The 21,185-nt window shown below is 49.1% G+C and overlaps 1 protein-coding gene across 5 annotated transcripts in view; it reads right to left on the bottom strand.

The window, feature by feature from the left end:
• Nucleotides 1–906: 906 nt before the first annotated feature.
• Nucleotides 907–21,185, bottom strand: part of IGSF9 (immunoglobulin superfamily member 9) — a 70,479-nt gene continuing 50,200 nt past the window's right edge. For 4 of the 5 annotated variants that reach the window (XM_035098177.2, XM_035098174.2, XM_035098176.2 and 1 more), the window contains exons 14-21: nucleotides 20,211–20,386; nucleotides 19,819–20,069; nucleotides 18,973–19,057; nucleotides 18,507–18,677; nucleotides 13,147–13,192; nucleotides 9,775–11,250; nucleotides 6,923–7,068; nucleotides 907–4,176 (exon numbers count right to left, since the gene is read on the bottom strand). In XM_035098177.2, coding sequence (XP_034954068.2) covers nucleotides 3,941–4,176; nucleotides 6,923–7,068; nucleotides 9,775–11,250; nucleotides 13,147–13,192; nucleotides 18,507–18,677; nucleotides 18,973–19,057; nucleotides 19,819–20,069; nucleotides 20,211–20,386 — 2,587 coding nt within the window. In that variant the 3' untranslated portion in view covers nucleotides 907–3,940. Of the gene's footprint in view, nucleotides 4,177–6,922; nucleotides 7,069–7,728; nucleotides 11,251–13,146; nucleotides 13,193–18,506; nucleotides 18,678–18,972; nucleotides 19,058–19,818; nucleotides 20,070–20,210; nucleotides 20,387–21,185 lie in introns of those variants that run through there. The other variant, XM_060269954.1, reaches the window with a different exon arrangement.

Genomic DNA, 21,185 nt, shown 5'->3' on the forward strand with positions numbered 1-21,185 from the left:
TGGCCCAGGCAAACTGCTGGTTATTACAGTATGAAAGAACAGTTAACAGAACAGTTAAGGAACAGAGCCAGTGTGGTGTAGTGGTTAGAGTGTCAGGCTAGGACCTGGGAGACCAGGGTTCAAATCCCCATTGGTCTGTGAAGCTTACTGGGTGAACTTCTCCCTCACCTTAACCAACCTCACAGGATTGTTGCAGGGATTAAATGAGGATACCATGTACACTATGTACACAGCTCCTTGGAGAAAAAGGTGGGATATAAATGCAACACACAGACAGACAGACAGACAGACAGACAGACAAACAAATAAATGGTGTTCAACAGGGCTGCAATATTCAGTGAACTGACTGGAAACAAAACAATTTGATTCCCTATCCTGCATGGGGCTGATGGGAGTTGGAGTCTAATAACATCCGCAGGGTGCCACATTGCCTAAGGTGATGCTAATTAATGCAGATCTGAGCAATCAATCGCAATATGATTTATCAACTTAAGGTTTCCCTTACTGGGCAGCAACACTACGGTAGTGCTAGGTGCTTTCCAAGCTGTCACCATTTTCACATAAAATTCAACCATACCAGCAAATTCAGGTTGCACAATTAAAAATCCATATGCGCTCTTGCACAACAAACCATGTTCTCTCTTGAAATAAGACTTTTTGCAATAAGGAAAGTGACAAAGTGAGGGCTGGCGATGACTTAATGCAGCTGTTGTCTGACCTCCCCACAAGCAAATCAGGATGAATGCCCAAAAAAGTAGGCTGCCTAGAAGTTGGGATGGGAGAGAGATTTGATTCTGTTTGAGTTTAAAGGCAAATCTACCTACTATCCACTTCCTGAAACAACATGCAAACTGAAACACGGCCACCCTCCGAAATTCACTCTTACCTGAATTTTGCAGTGCTGTTTTCCAACCAAGTAATGGGTGCAAAAATGCACGTACTGGTTGAAATGTGCACAAAAACACAGTGAATGCACAAGGATCGCTTGCTAAAATGTGTATACTGCACGCAAAATGTGCATTTTAGAGATCAATCACAATGCTGACAAATTTTCATGGGGATTCAAAAAGAATTTGCAAACTGATGTAGAAATGTGGAGGACTGGAATTAACAATGTAAGAAGAAATGGAAAGGAAACCAGAATGGGAGAGATTTGCCCATCCCTAGCTGCCTTGGAATAATTCACCGGCTTGCTCCCTTGGTTCATCATAAGCAGAACGCCCTGCGTACACAATCGTCTGTCTCCCTGCTCCTTCCTGCTTGCATTACGACACTGTGCTTGCTGTTGCCCTTCCCTCCAACTGCGTTCCTGCAGGGACTCTTCCCTTGAATTCAGCCCCTTGGGGCCATGTGACTTGCAAGAGAAAGGCCAAATTTGGGGAAAAAGGAAGCTGGTGAGGATTTTTTCAGCGCAGGGTCATCAACCTCCTTTTTAACCCTGGATGGTCTGTGGGGAAGCCACTCTGAACAGTAGCTCAACAACTGTAATCGCAGGGAACCGGGATGCAGAATCCGATTGGGGCAGGGCCCACCAGGAAGGACAGCCCTTTTGGCACTCTCTGTGCTTAGTGTGTGTGTCTCTGTGTGTGTGTTGCATCCCGCCCATGAGCAATCACCAAAGCGATCTGGACTGCCCAACTAGTTAAATTTTTCTGAAAGACCAACTAGTTAAATTTTTCTGAAAGACCTCCTAGCGTTTTTGTTTTGTTTCTGTTTCTTGCTTTTCTTCCTTGCTTGTTCAACACTCCCAAGTACCGGTAGCTTCAGAAACCGGATGTAACTCGACCCTAGGCAGCGCATCACAGTTCTCTGCTTTGGAGACAGGCGTCAACATTCAAAGTCGCTTCCTGAAGACCTGGTCAGTGAGCATGCATCTGATCTGTTTGCTCAAAGGCTACAGAGGCGCTTCTAGATGGTAATGCGCAGGACTGGCTCCAGGTTTCTTTTTTTGTGGTTTTTGAACAACTATCACTGGGATCCCTTTGAGGTTATTTTAAAGCCCTGGCTCCTCCCTACACCCCACCCAAATTGACTGTATTAAGACTGCTGCCTGAATGCAGTGCTGCTACTGTCAATGAAGTTTCCTTTCTGGAACATCCAAGGTTCAGAAGGACCTGGCCTACCTGTTGCACTTCCATACACTTTGCCATCCTAGGTGTTCCTCTCCGAATGAAAGGAGAGGTGAGTTGTGCAGAGACCAGGCAGCCTGCCTTGGAGGATGGGTCCTCCTGCTGCTTCTTTGCATAGGAAGCAGTTGAGAGCTCCCATCCTATCCAAGGTTAAAGCAGATTATGGGGCTATGGGGAGGTAAGAACAGGCCAGCCAGATGGTGGGCAGTCTTTTCTGTGGGTTTTTGTTTTACAGGCTCTTGCAAGCGCACTGGTGAAATGGATCCAAAGATACACATATTGAATGTCAAGGAAACATTTTTTTTCCTCTCCAGCTTAAACTGGGCACCCTCACATGCAGTGTAATGGATTGGTGGGGGAGAAGAGGACTTCTGGATCTCGCAACAAATTGTTGCAGCATGGACTGCTGCAGTTTAGTGGTCCAGGCAGCCAGCCATGCCTCCCCCCCCCCAAGCTACTCCATTCCATTCCTCCTCTACATCCTGGTTTTCCGTTCCTTCCCATAACAGCATTCCATGGCAATTGAGTAGGCTCAGTCCTCGTTGGGCTATTTTTGGCGACTTCCAGCCCAAGCTCCATGGGGATTCCACCCCCCCAATTTTTCTTGAACTTCTGCCAACCTTGGGGCTCCTTTCAGCTTACCCTCCTGTGCTTGGATGGTGCAGTCTTGGCTACATAACAGTTTGACACTCACCTCTGAGCACCGGAAACAGAAGGAGCAATGAGGCTGATGACCTGTAACTCAGGACGCTGATTTTGGGCCCCTTTCAACTTGTAGAATGCTTTTTAAAAGCCATCCAAACCAGTGACAATACAATATGGGGTGCTGTTTGCGTGGGTCTCTGTGGGGAGGTGTCTGCCCTGAATCTGCTGCCAGTTGAATCAATAACAGGTAACGCTCCTCCCCACATGCCTCGAAATTTCATAAACCTCTATTCTACCTTTCTGGGACTGATGGGAGCTGTAGCCCAAATGTCCAGAGGGCACCGGGATGAGGAAGGCAACTCTAACCACTTCTCCATGTTAACATAGGGAAAGTGTTGCTGTTCTGCTCAGGGCCCTGCTTTTAGGCTTCCCATGGTCATGTGGTTGGCCTCTGTGAGAACAGGATCCTGGACTAAGTGGCCCCCTTGATCTGATCCATCAGGGATCATCTTCTCTAAGCTAAAAAGCCCCCCCCCCAGTGCTTTGGCCTTTTCTGAAGGTGCTCATAACCCAGGCACCCCCAAACTACAGCCCCCCAGATGTTTTGGCCCACAACTCCCATGATCCCTAGCTAACAGGACCAGTGGTCTGGGGAAGATGGGAATTGTAGTCCAAAACATCTGGAGGGCCGAAGTTTGGGGATGCCTGTCATAACCTCTTGAGTCACCATTTTTTTCCTGTCTCCATGAGGTTCGTCAAGCTTATCTTGTGCCCTAGCATTTTTCGCAGTTCCAGTTTCTACAACTAACACGACACCAGACTCGGTTCGATTTCGTTTTTTCTTTTCAAAGTCCCGTTTTACAAAACAGCACCTCCCCCCCAAATTCCACCCCACCCCAGCATCAGCTTTAAAATAAATCAAAACACCAGTAGTTTTAACATATCGTCTCCCAGCAGGGTTAAGAAGCTCCAGAGTTCCTCCCCTTCCTACGTCAGCCTCCATGTCTTTGGAGCCAGTAGCTGTTCCACGCAGGACGCAATTCCCTTGGTTAGCTCTGGAGGCCATTGTCTCTCGACAGGAGCATGGTCAAAATGGAGATACCGTCCCTCTCATGGGGTGTGTGTGTGTGTGGGCAACGTGGCCAGCTCAGGCTGTTGGGGCCCCCTCACAACAAGGTGGCCTGCTCGAACCGTTCATCCCCCGGCTTCCGGTCAGAGCCCAGCTTCTGGCGGCGTTGCTGAGTAGCCTCCCGGCGCCGGCGGTAAGCCATAAATTCTTCGCGCAGGGCGGCACAGCGCTCCTCAGGGCTGGGCAAGGGCACCGGGGAGCTGGACCCATCTAAGGCACCCACTGACTGGGAGTTCGAGGGTGAGCTGCTGCTTTCGCTGGAGGTCTTCGAGCCTGCGGAAAGGAGGGGGTGGGAGAGTGGTCAGAAGGTGCAAGGCAAGAACAAGCTCTCTCCAAGTGGGACGGATATATGGCAGAGGAATGAACCTTAACCAACATAAGCACACCCCAAGCAGATGCTCAGCCGTAGAGGATCTACTGTGTGTGCAGAAGAAGAGAAGAGAAGAGTTTGGATTTGATATCCTGCTTTATCACTACCCAAAGGAGTCTCAAAGCGGCTAGCAGATTGAGGTTGAATCCGGACAAGACAGAAGTACTGTTTTGGGGGGACAGGGGTGGGTGGGTGTGGGGGACTCCCTGGTCCTGAATGGGGTCACTGTGCCCTTGAAGGACCAGGTGCGCAGCCTGGGAGTCCTTTTGGACTCACAGCTGTCCATGGAGGCGCAGGTCAATTCTGTGTCCAGGGCGGCTGTCTACCAGCTCCATCTGGTACGCAGGCTGAGACCCTACCTGCCCGCAGACTGTCTCACCAGAGTGGTGCATGCTCTAGTTATCTCCTGCTTGGACTACTGTAATGCGCTCTACGTGGGGCTACCTTTGAAGGTGACCTAGAAACTGCAAATAATCCAGAATGCGGCAGCTAGACTGGTGACTGGGAGCAGCCGCCGAGACCACATAACACCGGTCCTAAGAGACCTACATTGGCTCCCAGTATGTTTCCGAGCACAATTCAAAGTGTTGGTGCTGACCTTTAAAGCCCTAAACGGCCTCGTTCCTATATACCTGAAGGAGCGTCTCCACCCCCATTGTTCAGCCCGGACACTGAGATCCAGCGCCGAGGGCCTTTTGGCGGTTCCCTCACTGCAAGAAGCAAAGCTACAGGGAACCAGGCAGAGGGCCTTCTTGGTAGTGGCACCCGCCCTGTGGAATGCCCTTCCATCGGAGGTCAAGGAGATAAACAACTACCTGACATTTAGAAAACACCTAAAGGCAGCCCTGTTTAGGGAGGTTTTTAATCTGTGATATTTTTATGTATTTTGGTATTTGTTGGAAGCCGCCCAGAGTGGCGGGGGAAACCCAGCCTGATGGGCAGGGTATAAATAATAATAATTAACAACAACAACAACAACAACATTCTCCTTTCCCTTCCTCCCCCACAACAATCACTCTGTGAGGTGAGTGAGGCTGAGAGACTTCAGAGAAGTGTAACTACCCCAAGGTCACCCAGTAGCTGCATGCAGAGGAGCTGAGACGCGAATCTGGTTCCCCAGATTACGAGTCTACCGCTCTTAACCACTACACCACACTGGCTCTCACTGGCAGAAGGCCCTGGGTTCAATCTATGACATCTCCAGGTAAGAGCCGCACCCTGGGTTAAAATTTTGGACAGACGCTGCCAGTTAGTGTTGCCAATGCTGAGCTAGATGGACCAATGGGTTTGACTCAGCAGAAGGCAGCTTCCTATGTTCCTACTCTGTTAATGGAGAAGGTGCTCAGTGGCAAAGCACCTGCTTTGCATGCAGAAGCACCTCCAGGTAGGGCTGGGAATGCCCACCCCCTGAAACCCTGCAAAGATGGTGCCAGTCTTTGCTGACAATATGTAAAGCACCTGGCTTCCTACAAAGAATTCTGGGAACTGTAGTTTATCCCTCACCGAGGTGCAATTCCCACCATGCTGAAAGCCCCCCACAGTTGACAGGATTCTACTGGGGAAGATGTGTGCTTTAAATGTATGGTGTGTGGATAATACTCCTTTCCTGTCCAAGAGGATCCAATCAGCGGCGTCTTAAGCGCCCGTCGCCATGGTGCGCCGGATCTCTCTGGCGCCCTCCCGCCCCGTTTCCCAGCGCGGTGGGCAGGTGGGTGCCGCGCGCAGCGGATCGGCGGACCGGCCAGCCAGTGGGCGGGCGCAGCTCGCGGCGCCCTCCTGGCAGGCCGGCGCCATGGTGCCCTGCGCCACCGGGGGTCTATGATGAGCCGGCCCTGGATCCAATGGTCAGTCCAGAGCTAGAGGGACATCACAGAGAAGCTGCCAGCTGCAGTTCAGTGGTTTGCCACATGGGGCAGCTGTCCACAAATCACTTGCTCTCGACATCATCTCTCCTCCTGGACACCATGAGGGCTAGTAACCTGGCTGTGCTTTAATGAAGGTTGGGGTGCTGAGGAGGCCTGATAAAGCATCTTGTACACCTCTGCATACTTAACATAAGCCTCCCTGTGGGCTCCGATGAGCCACCATGAAACAAGGACACCTTTTCTATGGCTTGGTGTCTGTGGCAGCAGAGGGAAGCTGATATTAAGATTCCAGCCCATAACAACCTGCCCCACATTAAAATTCTGAAAGAAGACAGGCTAAATTCAAAAGCCTGTTCTGCCATTTTCAACTGAAATAATGCAGGTGAAACTCAGAAAATTAGAATATTGTCGAAAAGTGCATTTATTTCAGTAATGCAACTTGTTATTTTTTATTTTAATTTTAATTTTTACAAATACTTTCTTTTGGAGATTCCGCAGTAATAAAACAAATAGCTACAATAATACAAGAATAAACATCGCTATTACATTTCATTAATTACATTCTATTTATAACTGACCCGCCTAACGACAAATAACTACAATGACAACAAATAAAGGCTTGGCATATCTTGCTTTGCATGTCATGCATCTCATATATTGGTTTCACCTTTTAAGTTGCATTACTGAAATAAATGCACTTTTCGACGATATTCTAATTTTCCGAGTTTCACCTGTATATTTCTGCTTCTGCTCATCTGCTGCCTCCCCCCCCCCAAATGCTTACTCTGCTTCTCCAACTCCTGTGCCGCGATGGTGGAGACCGGCCTTTTGGGGTTCCCACTCCGATAAAGCTGCAGCGCATCCAGCAGGTCAGACTCCAGGGCGAACTCAGAGTCCCATTCGTAGTTCTCGTCCACAGATGTGTTCCTCCTGGAAGCGATAAGAGGGGAGTTAAGATACATGGGGTGGGTGTGAGAGGAAACATGGAGGCCAAAAAGGCCAAGAGGGAGAGATGGTGGGATCCTCTCCACCAGGCTGTTTGCAGCGCTGCCCATTTGGACTTGTGGGGTGGAAAGCAGGGAGTCCAACAGGGAGCGGAGACAGAGCCAAGGGCAGGCAGAACCAGCTCAAGTCTAGTTTCATCCCTCCCCGCCTTGTCTGTTGAATTCTATAAAGGCAACACTGAGGATGGCAGCGACAGCCACTGCTAAAAGTAAAAAAGGCAGGCAGATGGCGGAGGGCAGATTGAGGTCGGTGGGGCAGTGCCTGCCCCATGCTATAAATTTGCTTATATATTGCGTTTCCCGCAAGTAAATCTGTGCTCAAAGCAGTGCACCCAAGAATAGTAGTACCGTAGTACAGCCACAATACATTGTAAGACATATAACATTACTGCAACGTAACACTAAATAAGAAGTAATCAACAATTAACAGTTCCTTTAACATACACAAACATTTACGTAAGCATACAGCTTATCAACAGGACAAGTTAAAAGTATCCATAAGCAATGCTTCCAAATTGATCCCCCTCCACTGCCTGTTTGGGTCTTTTTTCTTTTAAATTTTATTTATTGACCCCCCCCCCCCAAATTACAGATTTTAACATAGACCATAAATTACTTTATTCATTGACTTCCCACCTGCCACTTCCATGGTTTCCAGATTTACCCTTAAATGATTCCTATTTCACGTATGACATTCAATATATCCATTTAGACATATTTATTTTAACGACTAATGCTGTCGCTCCTTTTTCACGTCTTGCTGTTCTAGTTTGTTTGGATCTTTTCCTGCTTCCACAGCTTACCAGCGTCTGTTTAAAGGAGTATCTCCTCCCACCCCACTTCATGAACAGAATGGCAGAAAAATATGGGGGTAGGCTTGTATATTGCAAAGATCCATGGAATACGGGTGGACTCAGACAGTGCACAGAGCAGCCCCCATTTTGACAGAGCAGGCACAGGGGTGGGGAACCCCAGGCCTCAGGGCAAAATGTGGCCCTCCAGGCCTCTCTATCCGGCCCTTGGAACTCTCCCTATGCCGCTTCCTTCACTGGCTCTGCTTTGCATCCTCCTTGGTTTTTTTTTTGCCTGGACGGGTTGTCCTTGAACTCCGATAATGCCTCTTGCTGGTTTGGATGCAGGGCAAAGACAAGTGTGCAAGCCTGTGCAGAAAGGTAATCGAAAAGAAACTGGCTACAAATGTAAATTCTACACCTCTTCCCCTCTGGCTTCACCCAACCCAGGTATGTGGCCCTAGGAAAGGTGCTTAGAAGGGAATGTGACTCTAGGACTGAAACAGGTTCCCCATCCCTGTAATGCCAGGTGAGTCTAATTCTCCAGATGGCCCTGGACTGGCTCTCCAGGCTCAGGTGATGGGAAAGACTCTGATCTGCTGATTTTTTATATATATACCTGTTGCCCTCTGTATGCCAAGCAGGTGCTCCAACACTGAGCTATGTTCTCCCTTAGAACATAGGAAGGTGTCTTGGTCCAGCTCAGATTCTTTGCTCCTGTAACCCAATATTGTTTACTCTGACTGGCAGTTTCTCCCCTTACCTGCTGCTCCTCGAACCTTTGTAATCGGATATAGCAGGGATTGAACTGGGGGGCCTTCTGCCTGCAGAGTATAGGTGCTCCACACCCAAGGCATGGTCCCTCCCCCCTCCTGTATTGCAAAGGACCTTCGGATGGTACAGCGTGTCTCTGCGTGCTGACGTCTTGCACCCTGACCAACCTCCAGGTTTCAAACGGTCTGGCTCAATTTAGAAAAGTTACATTTAAAAGAATGCACAACCTGGCGAAGACTTTGGAAGGAGGTCTTGTGAGATAAGAAACGGAGGAGCTCGGAAGCTTTCAAAAAGAGCAAAATTAACACGGAAAGGATGTTTAGAAGGGAGGCTCCATCCTGTGGACACAGAGAGTATGGCAGGTGTGTGTCCTGCTTCCTCACTTCCTGTTCTGCCTGCCTGCTGAAACTGAAGAGCCTAAGAAGATAGGAAGCTGCCCTATACTAAGTCAGACCAGCAATACATTGAGCTCAGTATTGTCTTCACTGACTGGCAGCAGCTCTCTGGGGTTGGAGACAGGAGTTGGTCTCCAGCTCTACCTGCAGAAACCAGGGGTTGAACCTGGAGCCCTTCTGCATGCAAAGCAGGTGCCCTACCAATTAGCAGCAACCTTTTCCCCACAGCAGCTTTTTCACTGGGGACAGGATTTTGTTTGCATTTGGGCTCCTTTTTTATTTTTTCTGCAGTCTCTGTGCCTGCTTAGGGTTGCAGAATTAAGACCCCAAGAGGGTTCTAAGTGTGGAAAGCGAGGGAAAATTCCTACCACGGCTGCATTCTCATGTGGGGTTTATTGCATTAGTTTTACTGGTTATAACCTCTTGAAATCCCATTTATTCCTCACGCCAGCATTTGCAATTTCATCTGGCACTGTCTCCATGTTTTCCAGGTCTCGATGCACAGTTGTAACGGCTAGAAACTTTTTAAATTTGCTAGACATGTTTCACCCTGCTCATCCTTTGCGAGGTGCTTACTTGAGGCCCCCAAGCACTCATCCAACCCACCAGAGCCTCCCGGGAAAACAGCAGGCCTAGTTCACCTCTGCTCCCTTGCCTGCCCTCTTGTCTCACCTTTTACTGATGGCAACCACCGAAGGGTCCTTTTTGAACCTGCATTCTTCTCCCGCAGAGCCGCTTTGCCAGCCGGTCATTTCTGCAAAGGGGGAACTGAGGTAGCTGCCTGCCAGCGACGGCGCCAGCGAGGGAGGTCTCAGGAAGGACACACTTCCTCGGCCACTGCTCTGGCTGGTCAGGCTGCCCCTCGGCAGCTTCTCGGCGGGTGGCCCTGCCGGGGGAACGGTGACGGGCGACTTGTGTCTCTCGGGGGGCAGAGACTCTGGGGGCTCCTCCGCTGCATGGAGCCAGTGAGGCTCTGAGGGGATGGCTGTGTAGGCAAGCTCTGCCTGCCTGCTGTCCATGGGGGGCTGGGGGGATGACAGCACCTCCAACCAAGGCCCTGGTTCCTTGGGTGAGCGCATTTCTGAAAAGGAACTGAGGTAACTCGGGCAAACGGAGGTCCCGGGAAAGGCAGCCTTAGCCGGGCCTGTGTTGGCGTGAGGGAGCCTGAGGAGAGATTTGGCCAATGCCTGTACCTGAGCAGGGTCTAGATTGGCTTGCGTGTCCATGTAGGCTGGACACACGGTTCTGTCCTCATCCCCCAACCCAGTGAGTTCAGTGCTGCCCAGAGCCTCATGGAGGGCTGGTTTGGAAGGTTGCTCTTCTTCCTCTTCCTCGTCTTCTTCTTCTTCCTCCTCCTCCTCCTCTTCCTCTGGAGGCCAGTCACCATCCACATTCATCTCCTTGAAAAAGGGGAGACTCAAGTACTGCAGAATCCCACTTTGGGCTGAGGTATTTGCATGGGCTTGGCTGCTCGGGGGCTTACTGCAGGTTGGCGAGGAAGGGGTTGGCGAGGAAGACGAGGAGGCGGCAGTGGCGGGCCCGTCCACGTGCGCCTCGGGGCTCTGGGTGGTGGTCTGGGCGCGCTGCTTGGTAGCCCCGTATGGCATGGTCGCCACTGGGCTGACGTTGACAATGCACAAGGGCTCGGCCTCCTCCGTCGGGCTGCTGCTGCTGTAGTCGAAGTAGCGTCCCTGGCGGTAGCCGGAGGCCTTGGCTTCGCGGCGGGACCGGCTGGTGCTCTTGGGCCTCAGGGGGACGCTTTTCTGCCAGACAGGCTCTTCAGGCCTAGGGGGGGAGTAGACCTGCAGGTAAGGCTCCAGCTGGCCCAGGCTGCTCTCCGAAGAAGCCAGGGACAGGGAATAGCGTTCCAGCATGGCCGCCAAGCGTTCCCGAGGCGGTGCTTCGCTCTGCACCACAAAGCGGCCGTCGGGCCCGCGGCAGATGCGCTCCAGGGGTAGCGGCTCCCCGACGTGGCTCTCGTAGAGTGTGTATCTGGAGCTGTTCCTCGCACTGCCACTGGTGATGTTGAGGCCTAAGTTGGTGCTGACTTTCTCCCCCCACAGCAGGGAGCGGCGAAGGCTCTGATACGGGGAGGCCTGGAATTTCATCTTCACAACGCTGTCTGGGCTAGCAGTGCCTGTAGAATTTCTGGAGCGGGGAAAAGCCCAAAAATATATTTGTATTGGTCAGCTGGCGAGAGATTAGGCCCAGTTTCCCTCCAACCCCAGCCCCAGGGTTCCCTAAAAGCTGTCAAGAACAGATGCCACCCTGCCCAAGAGGGAGGACGGCCAGCCTCGCAGAGATCGAGCTGCGCAAGGCAGAATGCATGCTGCGGCAAGCAACAGGACGTGCGGCCGAAAAGGTGCTCTAGGTGAGAGCCAAACCACAAACTCAGGATCACCAAGTGGTCCGCTGTACCACTTTTTGTAGCTGCACTGAGAAAACTAGCATGCTAAAGGAAGATGAGGCTCTATACCTTTTCCCTGACAAGCTGGATTTCTCCAGGCAGGCAGGTTTGACTTTAAAAAATAAAAATAAAAAAGCAGAAAGTATCTTTCAATAAGTGATTGTTCACACCAGCTCCCCAAAAGCATGTGAAGATTCCAAATACAGTGGGACCTCGACTTACAAATTTAATCCGTTCCGAATGCACACTTGTAGGTCAAAAACTTCGTAAGTCGAGTTTCCCATAGGAAAAGCAGTTTCCCATAGGAATGCATTGGAAGCGGAAAAATTCATAAGTCGAGGAAACCGCATCTAAAAACTCGTAAGTCGAAGAAACCGCATCTAACGGCGAATGGGTTTTCCGTTCGGATGTCGGAAAAATCATAAGCGCGCGGCCACTTTTTCCGCTTGTAGGTCGAAAACGTCGGATGTCGAGGAGCTTGTAAGTCGAGGTCCCACTGTATGGTAATTGGACAGAATTTGAAAGGGAGCTTGAGAAACCTCTAGTGATAACTCATGGGGTGAGTGAGGGACTCTACATTTGGCATCAGACATGGACAGAACACTATTGCTGCAGATGATTCTATAAGCCAAAAAGGCATTTAGGCCTATGCTCATGTGGTACCAGGTGCAACATTCAGCTTACTGAGAATCGGTGTTCTCAATTATTATTATTATTTTTAAGAGGGGTTTCAAGTCCTTAGCATTGCTAAGTGTGTGTGGGGGGGGGAAATGCCTGGCAAAACTTTGGAACCCAGATTGCCATTTTGTGCTTTGCACAGCAACCTCACTGTGACCAGCAAATATGTCCAAATCATGCAGATTTTGCAAAATGAGTACTTATCCAGTTCTTACAGGCCACAGGATTCAGCTTTGAAGGTCACAGAACAGCTGTGCTTTTGCATTTGTGAGTGTTGGATTCACAGAACGTACACACGGTGTGCATATGATTAGGATTGTGATTAAGAAGATTCCCACCAAAGGCACCATGCACTTTCACAGTTCAGATTACAGTGCCAGGACTAGATAATAGTAATGATCAGACATATTGCAGCTCATCTGGTGGCTATGGAATACGGACAAAAATTTAAACTGATGCAAGAGGACTCTTAATAATTTGCTTTTATTGTTTTGATTGGTTTGTTATCAGTTCTGTTTCAACCTGAATACCAGTCCCTGGAAACAACAGTGGGAGAGGGCTATGGCATTCACGTCCTGCTTGCCTAATGTTGGAAGCTGCTTTATATTGAGTCAGAATATTGGCCATCAGAGTCACTCTTGTCTACAGTGGCCCTCCAGGTTTTCAGGTGGGGAGTTTCTCCCAGCCCTACCTGGAGATGCCAGGGATTGAACCTGGGACTTTGTACCTGCAAGGCAGATGCTCCACCACCGAGTTATAAGCCTTGCCTGTTTTTGCCGTCCTGCGGAGTCCTGCTGTAGCATTTCCCTTTCCCACCCCACTAGGCACTTCATCCCTCTCCCCCTGGCTGTGGCCTGCAAAACACAGGGGGGGGAACTGAGCAGAAGCAACAGGGGAAGGATCTGCAGGGTTGGCATGAATGGGAACAGGAAGTGATGTCATGCGATGGCGTGACTTACTGTGAAGGCAGAAGCTTCTTGTTGGGGGAGAAGACGGTTGGTGGATCTGGAAGGTCACGAGAACATAAAAGGGAAATCACACGGAGAGCAACTCAAAAAAACAAAAAAGAAGTGACAATGAAAGGGGACGGGACGACTGCCACGTCACGGCCAACAGACAGATGCACGCACACACATGCCCGTGTCAGCCTTAAACTTGCCCTGACCCCCACTCCCTTCCAGCTTCAGTTCCAAGGACCACCTCCCTGTCCAGCTCAGAAAACAAGCAGGATTTCCTTTTTCCTCCTCCTTCTTTTTAAAAATGCAGTCTCTTGCAGCTTGCAAGCGACTCTAGTCATGCAGCGGCACAAATTGCGAGAGGGGAGAACTGCACACCTTCTGTGGTCACAGACATCTGCATCGGGCATAGAATTCAACCCTCTTGAGGATCCCAGATATTACTTAAGACAGCAAGTTTCTAGTCTTTAAGGATGCAAAGACTGAAAGGGAGTGTGTATGTGTGTGTGTGGCACCCCCCCCGGGTGCTGAGAAGGGATTTAATGTGGCCAGGAGCGGGTTTAGATGTTTCATGTCTTACTCCTCTCCCCACTGCCCCCCTTGGAAAAACAGCAGGTTGAATTACCTAGGAAAGAAAGCCAACGAAGGCAATTTGCTTAATGGGGAATAGAGCAGAGAATCTACCTCCTCTTTTAGAATTCAAGTTACCTTGATGGCAAATTTGCACCCAACCTGGACAGGATATTCTGTCCTAGCTAACAAAATGTGGACCATCTCACAGACTCTCCTGCGGCCTCTCCACCCCTAAATTCGCCTTGTTTCCTTGAGTTTTTGTCTGGCAGGAGTGTGTCCTTTACACCCCTGATAATGCCTCTTGCTTGTCTGGATAGAGGAGCAAGCAAGCACCCGTAGAAAACTAGCCTTCTGCCCAAAGTTAAAACTGACATTTGTGGCTTTGTCCATTTTTTGCATCTCGTGCCGTCCCTGTTGCCGCCCCCTCCCGGCATGTGGTGCCTGAAAGGTTGTCCAGAACGGGTTGGAGCCATCGAGCTAAAGAAGGGTCCTCACCTCTGGGACAGACCCATGTGGAATCATACAACAGGCTGAGAAAAGCATGCCACCTTGTCTCAGAACTTCTAAGGGCAGTACAGTGAAAACTGGCTGGCGGCAGGTACTGGATATTATCCAACAACAAAGTGTGTCTCGGTCCTGTATAGCTGAAGGAGCGTCTCCACCCCCATCGTTCAGCCCGGACACTGAGATCCAGCGCAGAGGGCCTTCTGGCGGTTCCCTCACTGTGAGAAGCAAAGCTACAGGGAACCAGGCAGAGGGCCTTCTTGGTAGTGGCACCCACCCTGTGGTAGTGGCACCCACCCTATCAGATGTCAAAAATAAAAACAACTACCAGACTTTTAAGGGAAATTTTTAGTCTGTGATATTTTAATGTATTTTGATGTGTGTTGGAAGCTGACCAGAGTGGCGGGGGAGACCCGGCCAGATGGTGTAAATAAATAAATAAATAAATAAATAATAATAATAATAATAATAATGTCTGTATGCAAAGCGGAATTAACCTTTGTAACTCACTGCCGTGAAGCAGAAAACTTTGAAGAAAGAACTTTATATTCATTCATGGAGGAGGAAGAGGTCTTTCGATGGCTTTCGGACGTGACGTGTACATGGACCCTCCATGTTCGGAGGTAAGATGATGACAAATATCAAGACACTGGGGGCGAACAACTGGGGAGTGCTTTTGCAGCCACGTCCCATTTGGGGACTTCCAGGATGCTTCCAGCTGATTTGGGGAAGTGCAGAATGCGACTGGTGTAGCTCAGACCTGGGCCTCCTTCCTTCGATCGCTTCACTCCAATCTTGTGCCTTTCTCACCGGCAACTAGTTTGTGTCCAAGCCCAATTAGAAATGCTGTGTTTGGCTTTTGAAGTCTGGTGGTGGGAACCTATGGCCCTCCAGATGTTGTAGACTACAACTCCCATAATCCCTGAAAATTGGCAGTGCTCCAGGTTCCGGTTTCCGCCGGCAGGAATGGCGGACCTGTTTTCCATCCCTCTGACCTTCGTAAGGAATTTGGCGGTTGCTAGGGGAGTAAATGGCAACCCCCTACCCTCTCCGGGGGTTACGGAGAGGGGCCGCTGGCCCGCGATGCCCCCAGACCCACTCCGACTGTTTATGGAGTGGGGGGAGCTTGGGCTGAAAAGCACTTACGAGGGCCAGGACTCCCGGACGCTAATCTGCATGGCGGGGATTTCCATGGTTAAAGAAGATAATTAGGCTTAAATCTATGGACATACTTCAGAAGGAGGGGAAGAAGCGCTGTTTACTGCTGAGAAATCTATGCTGCTGAGGGAGAGGAGTTAAAGGCTGTATATCACCTGGAAGAAGGATTGATGGGGACGGAGCGATAAGGGAATTGAGTTTTTTTTTATTTTTCTTCATATGAGTTACTTCGTATCTTCCCAGACGCGATGTCCTGGCTTGTTTGGAGTGAAAGAGAAGCAAAAGACTGTGTGAGTTGAACTTTATAAACTGTTGTTACTGAGCATATTTTTTAAAGATGTGGAGTTGCCGATGAGAAAAGCCCCCCCCCCTAGTCGGACGGAAGGAGTCCTGGACGCGTTCGGAGGATTTATGAGCTGTGACGCACTTTGAATTGGAGCAGCGACCTGAAGCTAAGTTCAGCTATAGGGCAAGGAGATCCATTAATTTACCAAGAGTTTATGGTTTGATGTTTAATCTTCATGGCTATGAGAGAAAACGAAAGTGATTTGAGCTTTTTAAGATGGCGCTGCTTCGACGCAACAGGGAGCTCCAGACTAAGAAGATTTATGGGGAGGCTGGACTGATTAACCCACACAGGAGAAAGAACATTTGTGAAACCTTGTTTGATATTTATCTCAGCAGCTGGGAAACAATCGGTTGAAAGTGGAAAACATCTATGTGACTGTAAGGGGAAGATCTGGATTATTATGAACTTGGAGGACGATTTGAACTTTAGAAAAAAGACGGCAGTGGACGGTTGCGAGGAATCCCCAATTTCTTGAAGCATGGGAACCCAAATAAAAAATTCTTTAGACGATTTGGCATAACATTCGGTTTGATTGATATATATATGTGTATAATTTGAAATAATAAATGTGATATAATTGGTTTTAATTGGAAAATTAATAAAATATATTTAAAAAAAGAAAAAGAAAATTGGCAGTGCTCGCTGGGGCTGATGGGAGTTGGAGTACAGTTGGAAGGGACAGAGATTGCTCAGCAGTGCCTCGAAAGGTTTTCGGATGCAGGCTGTCACCTCCCATGGAAAGCTACCTATGTGCAGGGCCACCTATAGAATATCTCAGCACCCTGTAAGCTGCAGCAATTGGGCACACAAGACGGGACCTTTTTGGTGGTGGCACCCCAGCTTTGGAACCCTTTGCCCCTTGAGGTCCTTCTGGACATCGCTCTGTCTTCAGGCTTTTGACCCATTTTTTAATTTTTTTTTAAAAAAACCATATTGCTAACGATTGCATATGGCTGCTAACTGCTTTGAGGGTCCCATGTGCAAACATAAAAAGTTGAGAGAGAGGAAAACATATTTTGATAAATGTTTAAAAGCTAGATCAGGTGAATTCTGCCCCCCCCTTTTCCAAGGTAATGGAAAAAGAAGCTAAAGGAGGACCTTAACAACTGCTCTCAGGTGGGACAGGAAGGGGAGCTTGAATTGATTCTGTTTGGGATCTTGCTTAAGTCTGCTTTTGCTTCTACATCTGGTAACAAGGGCTGCCAACATGGCACCCATGGGTGCAGTGATGCTCTTGAGGTCTTCCCTGGCTGCCTACAAAGCCTCTGAACCCCCTCCCCCCTGCTCACCCCTTGGTCATGAAGTGACGAGGATGGTAGGTTTCCACCCATTTTGAAAAGTATGCTTTGTCTCTTTCTGTTTTGGGAGCTGATCTGGGAAAAACTGCAGTGTGTTGCAGCAGGAAGTTGGAAGAGTGTCGCTCTGCCCCACTTGCTTTTTCAGCTCTTTGTGCTTTTATTTGGAAAATCACAGCCTGCATGGATGTGCTTTCTCTTTTTCTGTCTCTCAAGGGGTTGCAAATTGGGGGGGGGGAAGAAAATGAACGGAGGGGCATGTACTCAAAAATCCAAATGTGCCCACAAAATTAAAAAAGCGTGGCAACGTCTATCCTATGAGTTGCTTTCCAGGCTTTAAAATAAATAAAAGAAGAGATATTATTTATGCCACACTTTAAATAAATATTTTTTTTAAAAAAAGACAGTTCCCGGTAAGATAGCAAACCAGGGTATCCACAATGATAACTGCTAGAAGCAAACTCAAATATGCCAAAACATAGCAGCTCTTTTAAAAAAATTAAGCCAGATGCTGTTGCCTGAATGGATTGTGCGAATCTGTGCACGCTTTCTTATTCTGCATATTAAAATTGTCTCCTATAAATGCAATGGTGGGATCCTCAGAAGGCTGGATTCTGCACCAGACACCTTTTTCCTGCAACCACAGGGTCTTGACTGTGGTTGCCTCACAAAATCATCGGGTGGTATTCAATGCTAGTCCTACTCAAAGTAGACCCACTGAAGCTAATGGTCATGACTAACTTAGGCTTGTTCATTTCAGTGGTCTACTTTGAGTAGAACTTAGTTGAATGCAGCCTATGGAGTTGGGGAAGTGGAGGTTGTGTAGACCAACCTTGTTCAGCTCAGTGCAGAATCTGCAGAGCAGGATGCAATGACAGCACTCCTGACAAATGGCTGCCTGAACTCTGCTTAAATACTTCACTGAAGCAGCCTGGCCCACCATCAAGTTTTATTGTAATGTTCAATTAAAATCTGTGCCCTGCCTTCTCTACCCATTAGCCCAGAGGCGGGGAATCTTTTCTGGCCAGTGGGCCCAATCCTAGCCTCCCCACCCCTGCAGAGATGCAGCCCACCTGCCAATCACTTAGCATTGCTATGACATCGGATGTGCTTTGAAGCCCCGATTATCAGGACTTCAAAGCGCAGTGTGGAGCTGTTTAAAAGCCCTTTTGCACACAGCCCCGCATTGCCCTTTAAAACTTCAGAAAACAGGTTTTCAAACAGGTTTCAAGGAGCAGCACTGGGAGGGAGAAGTGGTTTCAATGGGACCAGGACAGAAATGAACAAAAGCTCACTTTAAGCTCCCAATTGTTCCTTTGACATCAGGCGCAAAACGGGCGGATGTAACTTGCCCCAAATGGTGCGGCAGACCAAGTTTGGCTCGCGGGCTGGAAGTTCCTTATCCCTGTTATTAGGTCTGGTCTCGCCCTCTGGGGCGACAAGAGAACGTGTCTGCTCAAACTTTCTGTGCGACAGCTCCTTACCTTGCCTGCGTTTGCGGAGACGGGCAGCTCGCCTCTGGTTCATGATGCAAGCCGCCATTGTGCTGAAGATGACAGCTGTGCTGAGAAAGCAGACCCCGCCAATCACTCCTGCCAACACTGGCTGGGGCAGGAGCTCAGGGAGCTGGGTGCGGGAGGGATACACCTCCATGCCTGGTGGGAAGAGGGGGAATGTTACCCTATCACAATGGCAAGGGTAGGAAGAAACCTCGACATGGAGGAAGAATCGCTGTAGGAGCCCTGTTGCATCAGATCGTAAGGACTTTTCTTTTCTAATTGCAAATTGACTTGGAAATACTGGGGAAACGAGAAACCGAGAGATTCACTCATCCCTACTAATATTAAGAGTAACGTTTTAAAGTAGCTTTGAACAGCTGCAGTGGCCTCCCGCAAAGTGAGCTAATCCTGAGGCTGCTGCAGGTTTTGCTGCCCACTCTCTGGCCCTTACCTATTGTGGAGACATTGACCGTGTTGCTGGGGTCACTGATGTAGCTGCCAGCAAAGGCCACCAGGCGGAACTCATAGAAGGCGTCCTACAATGGGGGGGGGGAGAGGAAGCAGGGGTACATTGTGAAAACCCTCTTATTGTCACTGTGGTCACACTGTAAACCCCTCTCCCACTTAACAGCATCAGAAGGGGTATCATTTTGCTTAACTAGTTCCACTTTTTGACAGCCCCAAGGAAAGCCAGGGAGCTATGCACTGGCCTGAAGTCAATGGAAATCCTGCCCAACTCAATCCCAGCTTCTGATATTTTGACACACTTTCAAGCAGCCATGAGGACTAGAACCTTGGTCCTTCCCCTTTTTTTAAAAAAGTAAAATCTGTGAAAAGTAAAAATTGTGAAAGCCAAGCTTTTGATTTGCCTCACTCAACCGTGGTCCCCTGCCTAATGCCCCCAAACCCAGCCTACAACCATGCTTTATAGCTAATGACATAGGCAAGTCCTGCTAGGGCAGAGCCTGGTTAGCACACTAACTCAGGGGTCAGCAAACTTTTTCAGCAGGGGGCCGGGTCCACTGTCCACCAGACCTTGTGGGGGGGCCAGACTATATTTTGGGGGGGGGCTGGATCTGGCCCCCAGGCCTTAGTTTGCCTACCCATGCACTAACCCAGGCACCCCCAAACTTCGGCCCTCCAGATGTTTTGGACTACAATTCCCATCTTCCCCAACCACTGGTCCTGTTAGCTAAGGATCATGGGAGTTGTAGGCCAAAACATCTGGAGGGCCGCACTTTGGGGGTGCCTGCACTAACCTTTCAAAACTCTATCTCTGACACCCTTCTGAACCCACCTTGATTAGCCCAGGCACCAGGAGCTGCGTCTCAGAGCTGGAAATGGATCCGTCGAGAACCTCCCAGCCCCCCTGGTCTTGTCGCAGCTCCAGGGTATAGCCTGTTAGAGCCACAGAGAATTGGAATGGGGGCTCCCACAGTAGGAGGACCCCCCGCGTGGTCTCGTTGGCCATCAGGGATTGAGGTGGGGATAGAAAGATCTGCGAGGTCGTAGATGAGGGGTTGGGCGGCATGGTGTTTGTTGGGAAACCTGAGGAGAAAGGAGGAGAAGAAGACGAAAAAGAAAAAGAAAAGAGAGAACGGATGTTGAAACTGTGCATTGTTCCTTTAAGGGAATAGTTGGGGTGTGACACATCGCTGATCAGAAGGAAAGGAGTCCTGGGCCTCTCACCTAGTGGCACGGTGGTGACGATCTCACTGAAGGGACCGCTACCCAGCTTGTTCTGGGCCAAAACGCTGAACTGGTAGCCGGTATCTGGTTGCAGATTCTCCACCAGGACGTGGGAGGCCCCAACAGGCACAGGCAGTGAAACCCAGTCGTGGTGAGGGCGATTGAAGCGTTTCAACCTGCGTGGGACACAGAAATGGAGGAGAGGCTGCAGTCACTGAGAAGAACAAAAACCAGAGACAGAAAAGCCCCTGTTTCGAGCAGAAGGGACTTGTGAGCTCCTGGAAGAAGCATTGCAGTAACCTTTATATTTAATTAATCTGTTCACTCAGTTTATCAGGCACCCGATAGATTACAAGAGTTATCTGGGCAACGTATAAAAGCAAAAGCAACCTAGAAACCCAATGCAATAAAAGAAAATGGGAAAGCAGCAATTAAGACAACCATAAAAAGTAGCACTTTTTGTAAAAAAAAAAGCGAGAGATCAAGCAATCACAGCATTGATAAAATTGATCTGTTAGAAGAGAGAGTAAATAAATGTTCCGCGGAGTTATAACAATTATATTAATTCCACGTCATACATGTAAAAGGCTTGATTTTTTTTATAAAGTATTTAAAAATACATTAAAACAGGGATCACTGCCCATAATGGTCAGTGTGCCTGGCATGACCTCCTATGGTACCCATGGAAGGTTTCAGTAAATAGTGTATGAGGGACAGCTTGCTGTTCCTGCTCCTGCACTGGCTTAGCCTCTCCTACACTGAACACAAACAAAACAAAACTTGCTCACATTTCTTTGGGTGCCAGGACAAGATGCCCTCCTTTCGGCTCTGAACAGAGGGGAGGTGGAAAGAGCATATATTTGTAAGTGTGGCTGTGGTTTATATAGGTGCCTTTTCCCCCACTGAGAAAGCAGCCGATGGAGAGGGGGCAGCCTTGCCCCCATCCTGTCTCCCCCCCCAAAAAAAAAACTTTTG

This window comes from Zootoca vivipara, chromosome 17 (assembly GCF_963506605.1).
Source record: "Zootoca vivipara chromosome 17, rZooViv1.1, whole genome shotgun sequence".
Taxonomy (NCBI): domain Eukaryota; kingdom Metazoa; phylum Chordata; class Lepidosauria; order Squamata; family Lacertidae; genus Zootoca; species Zootoca vivipara.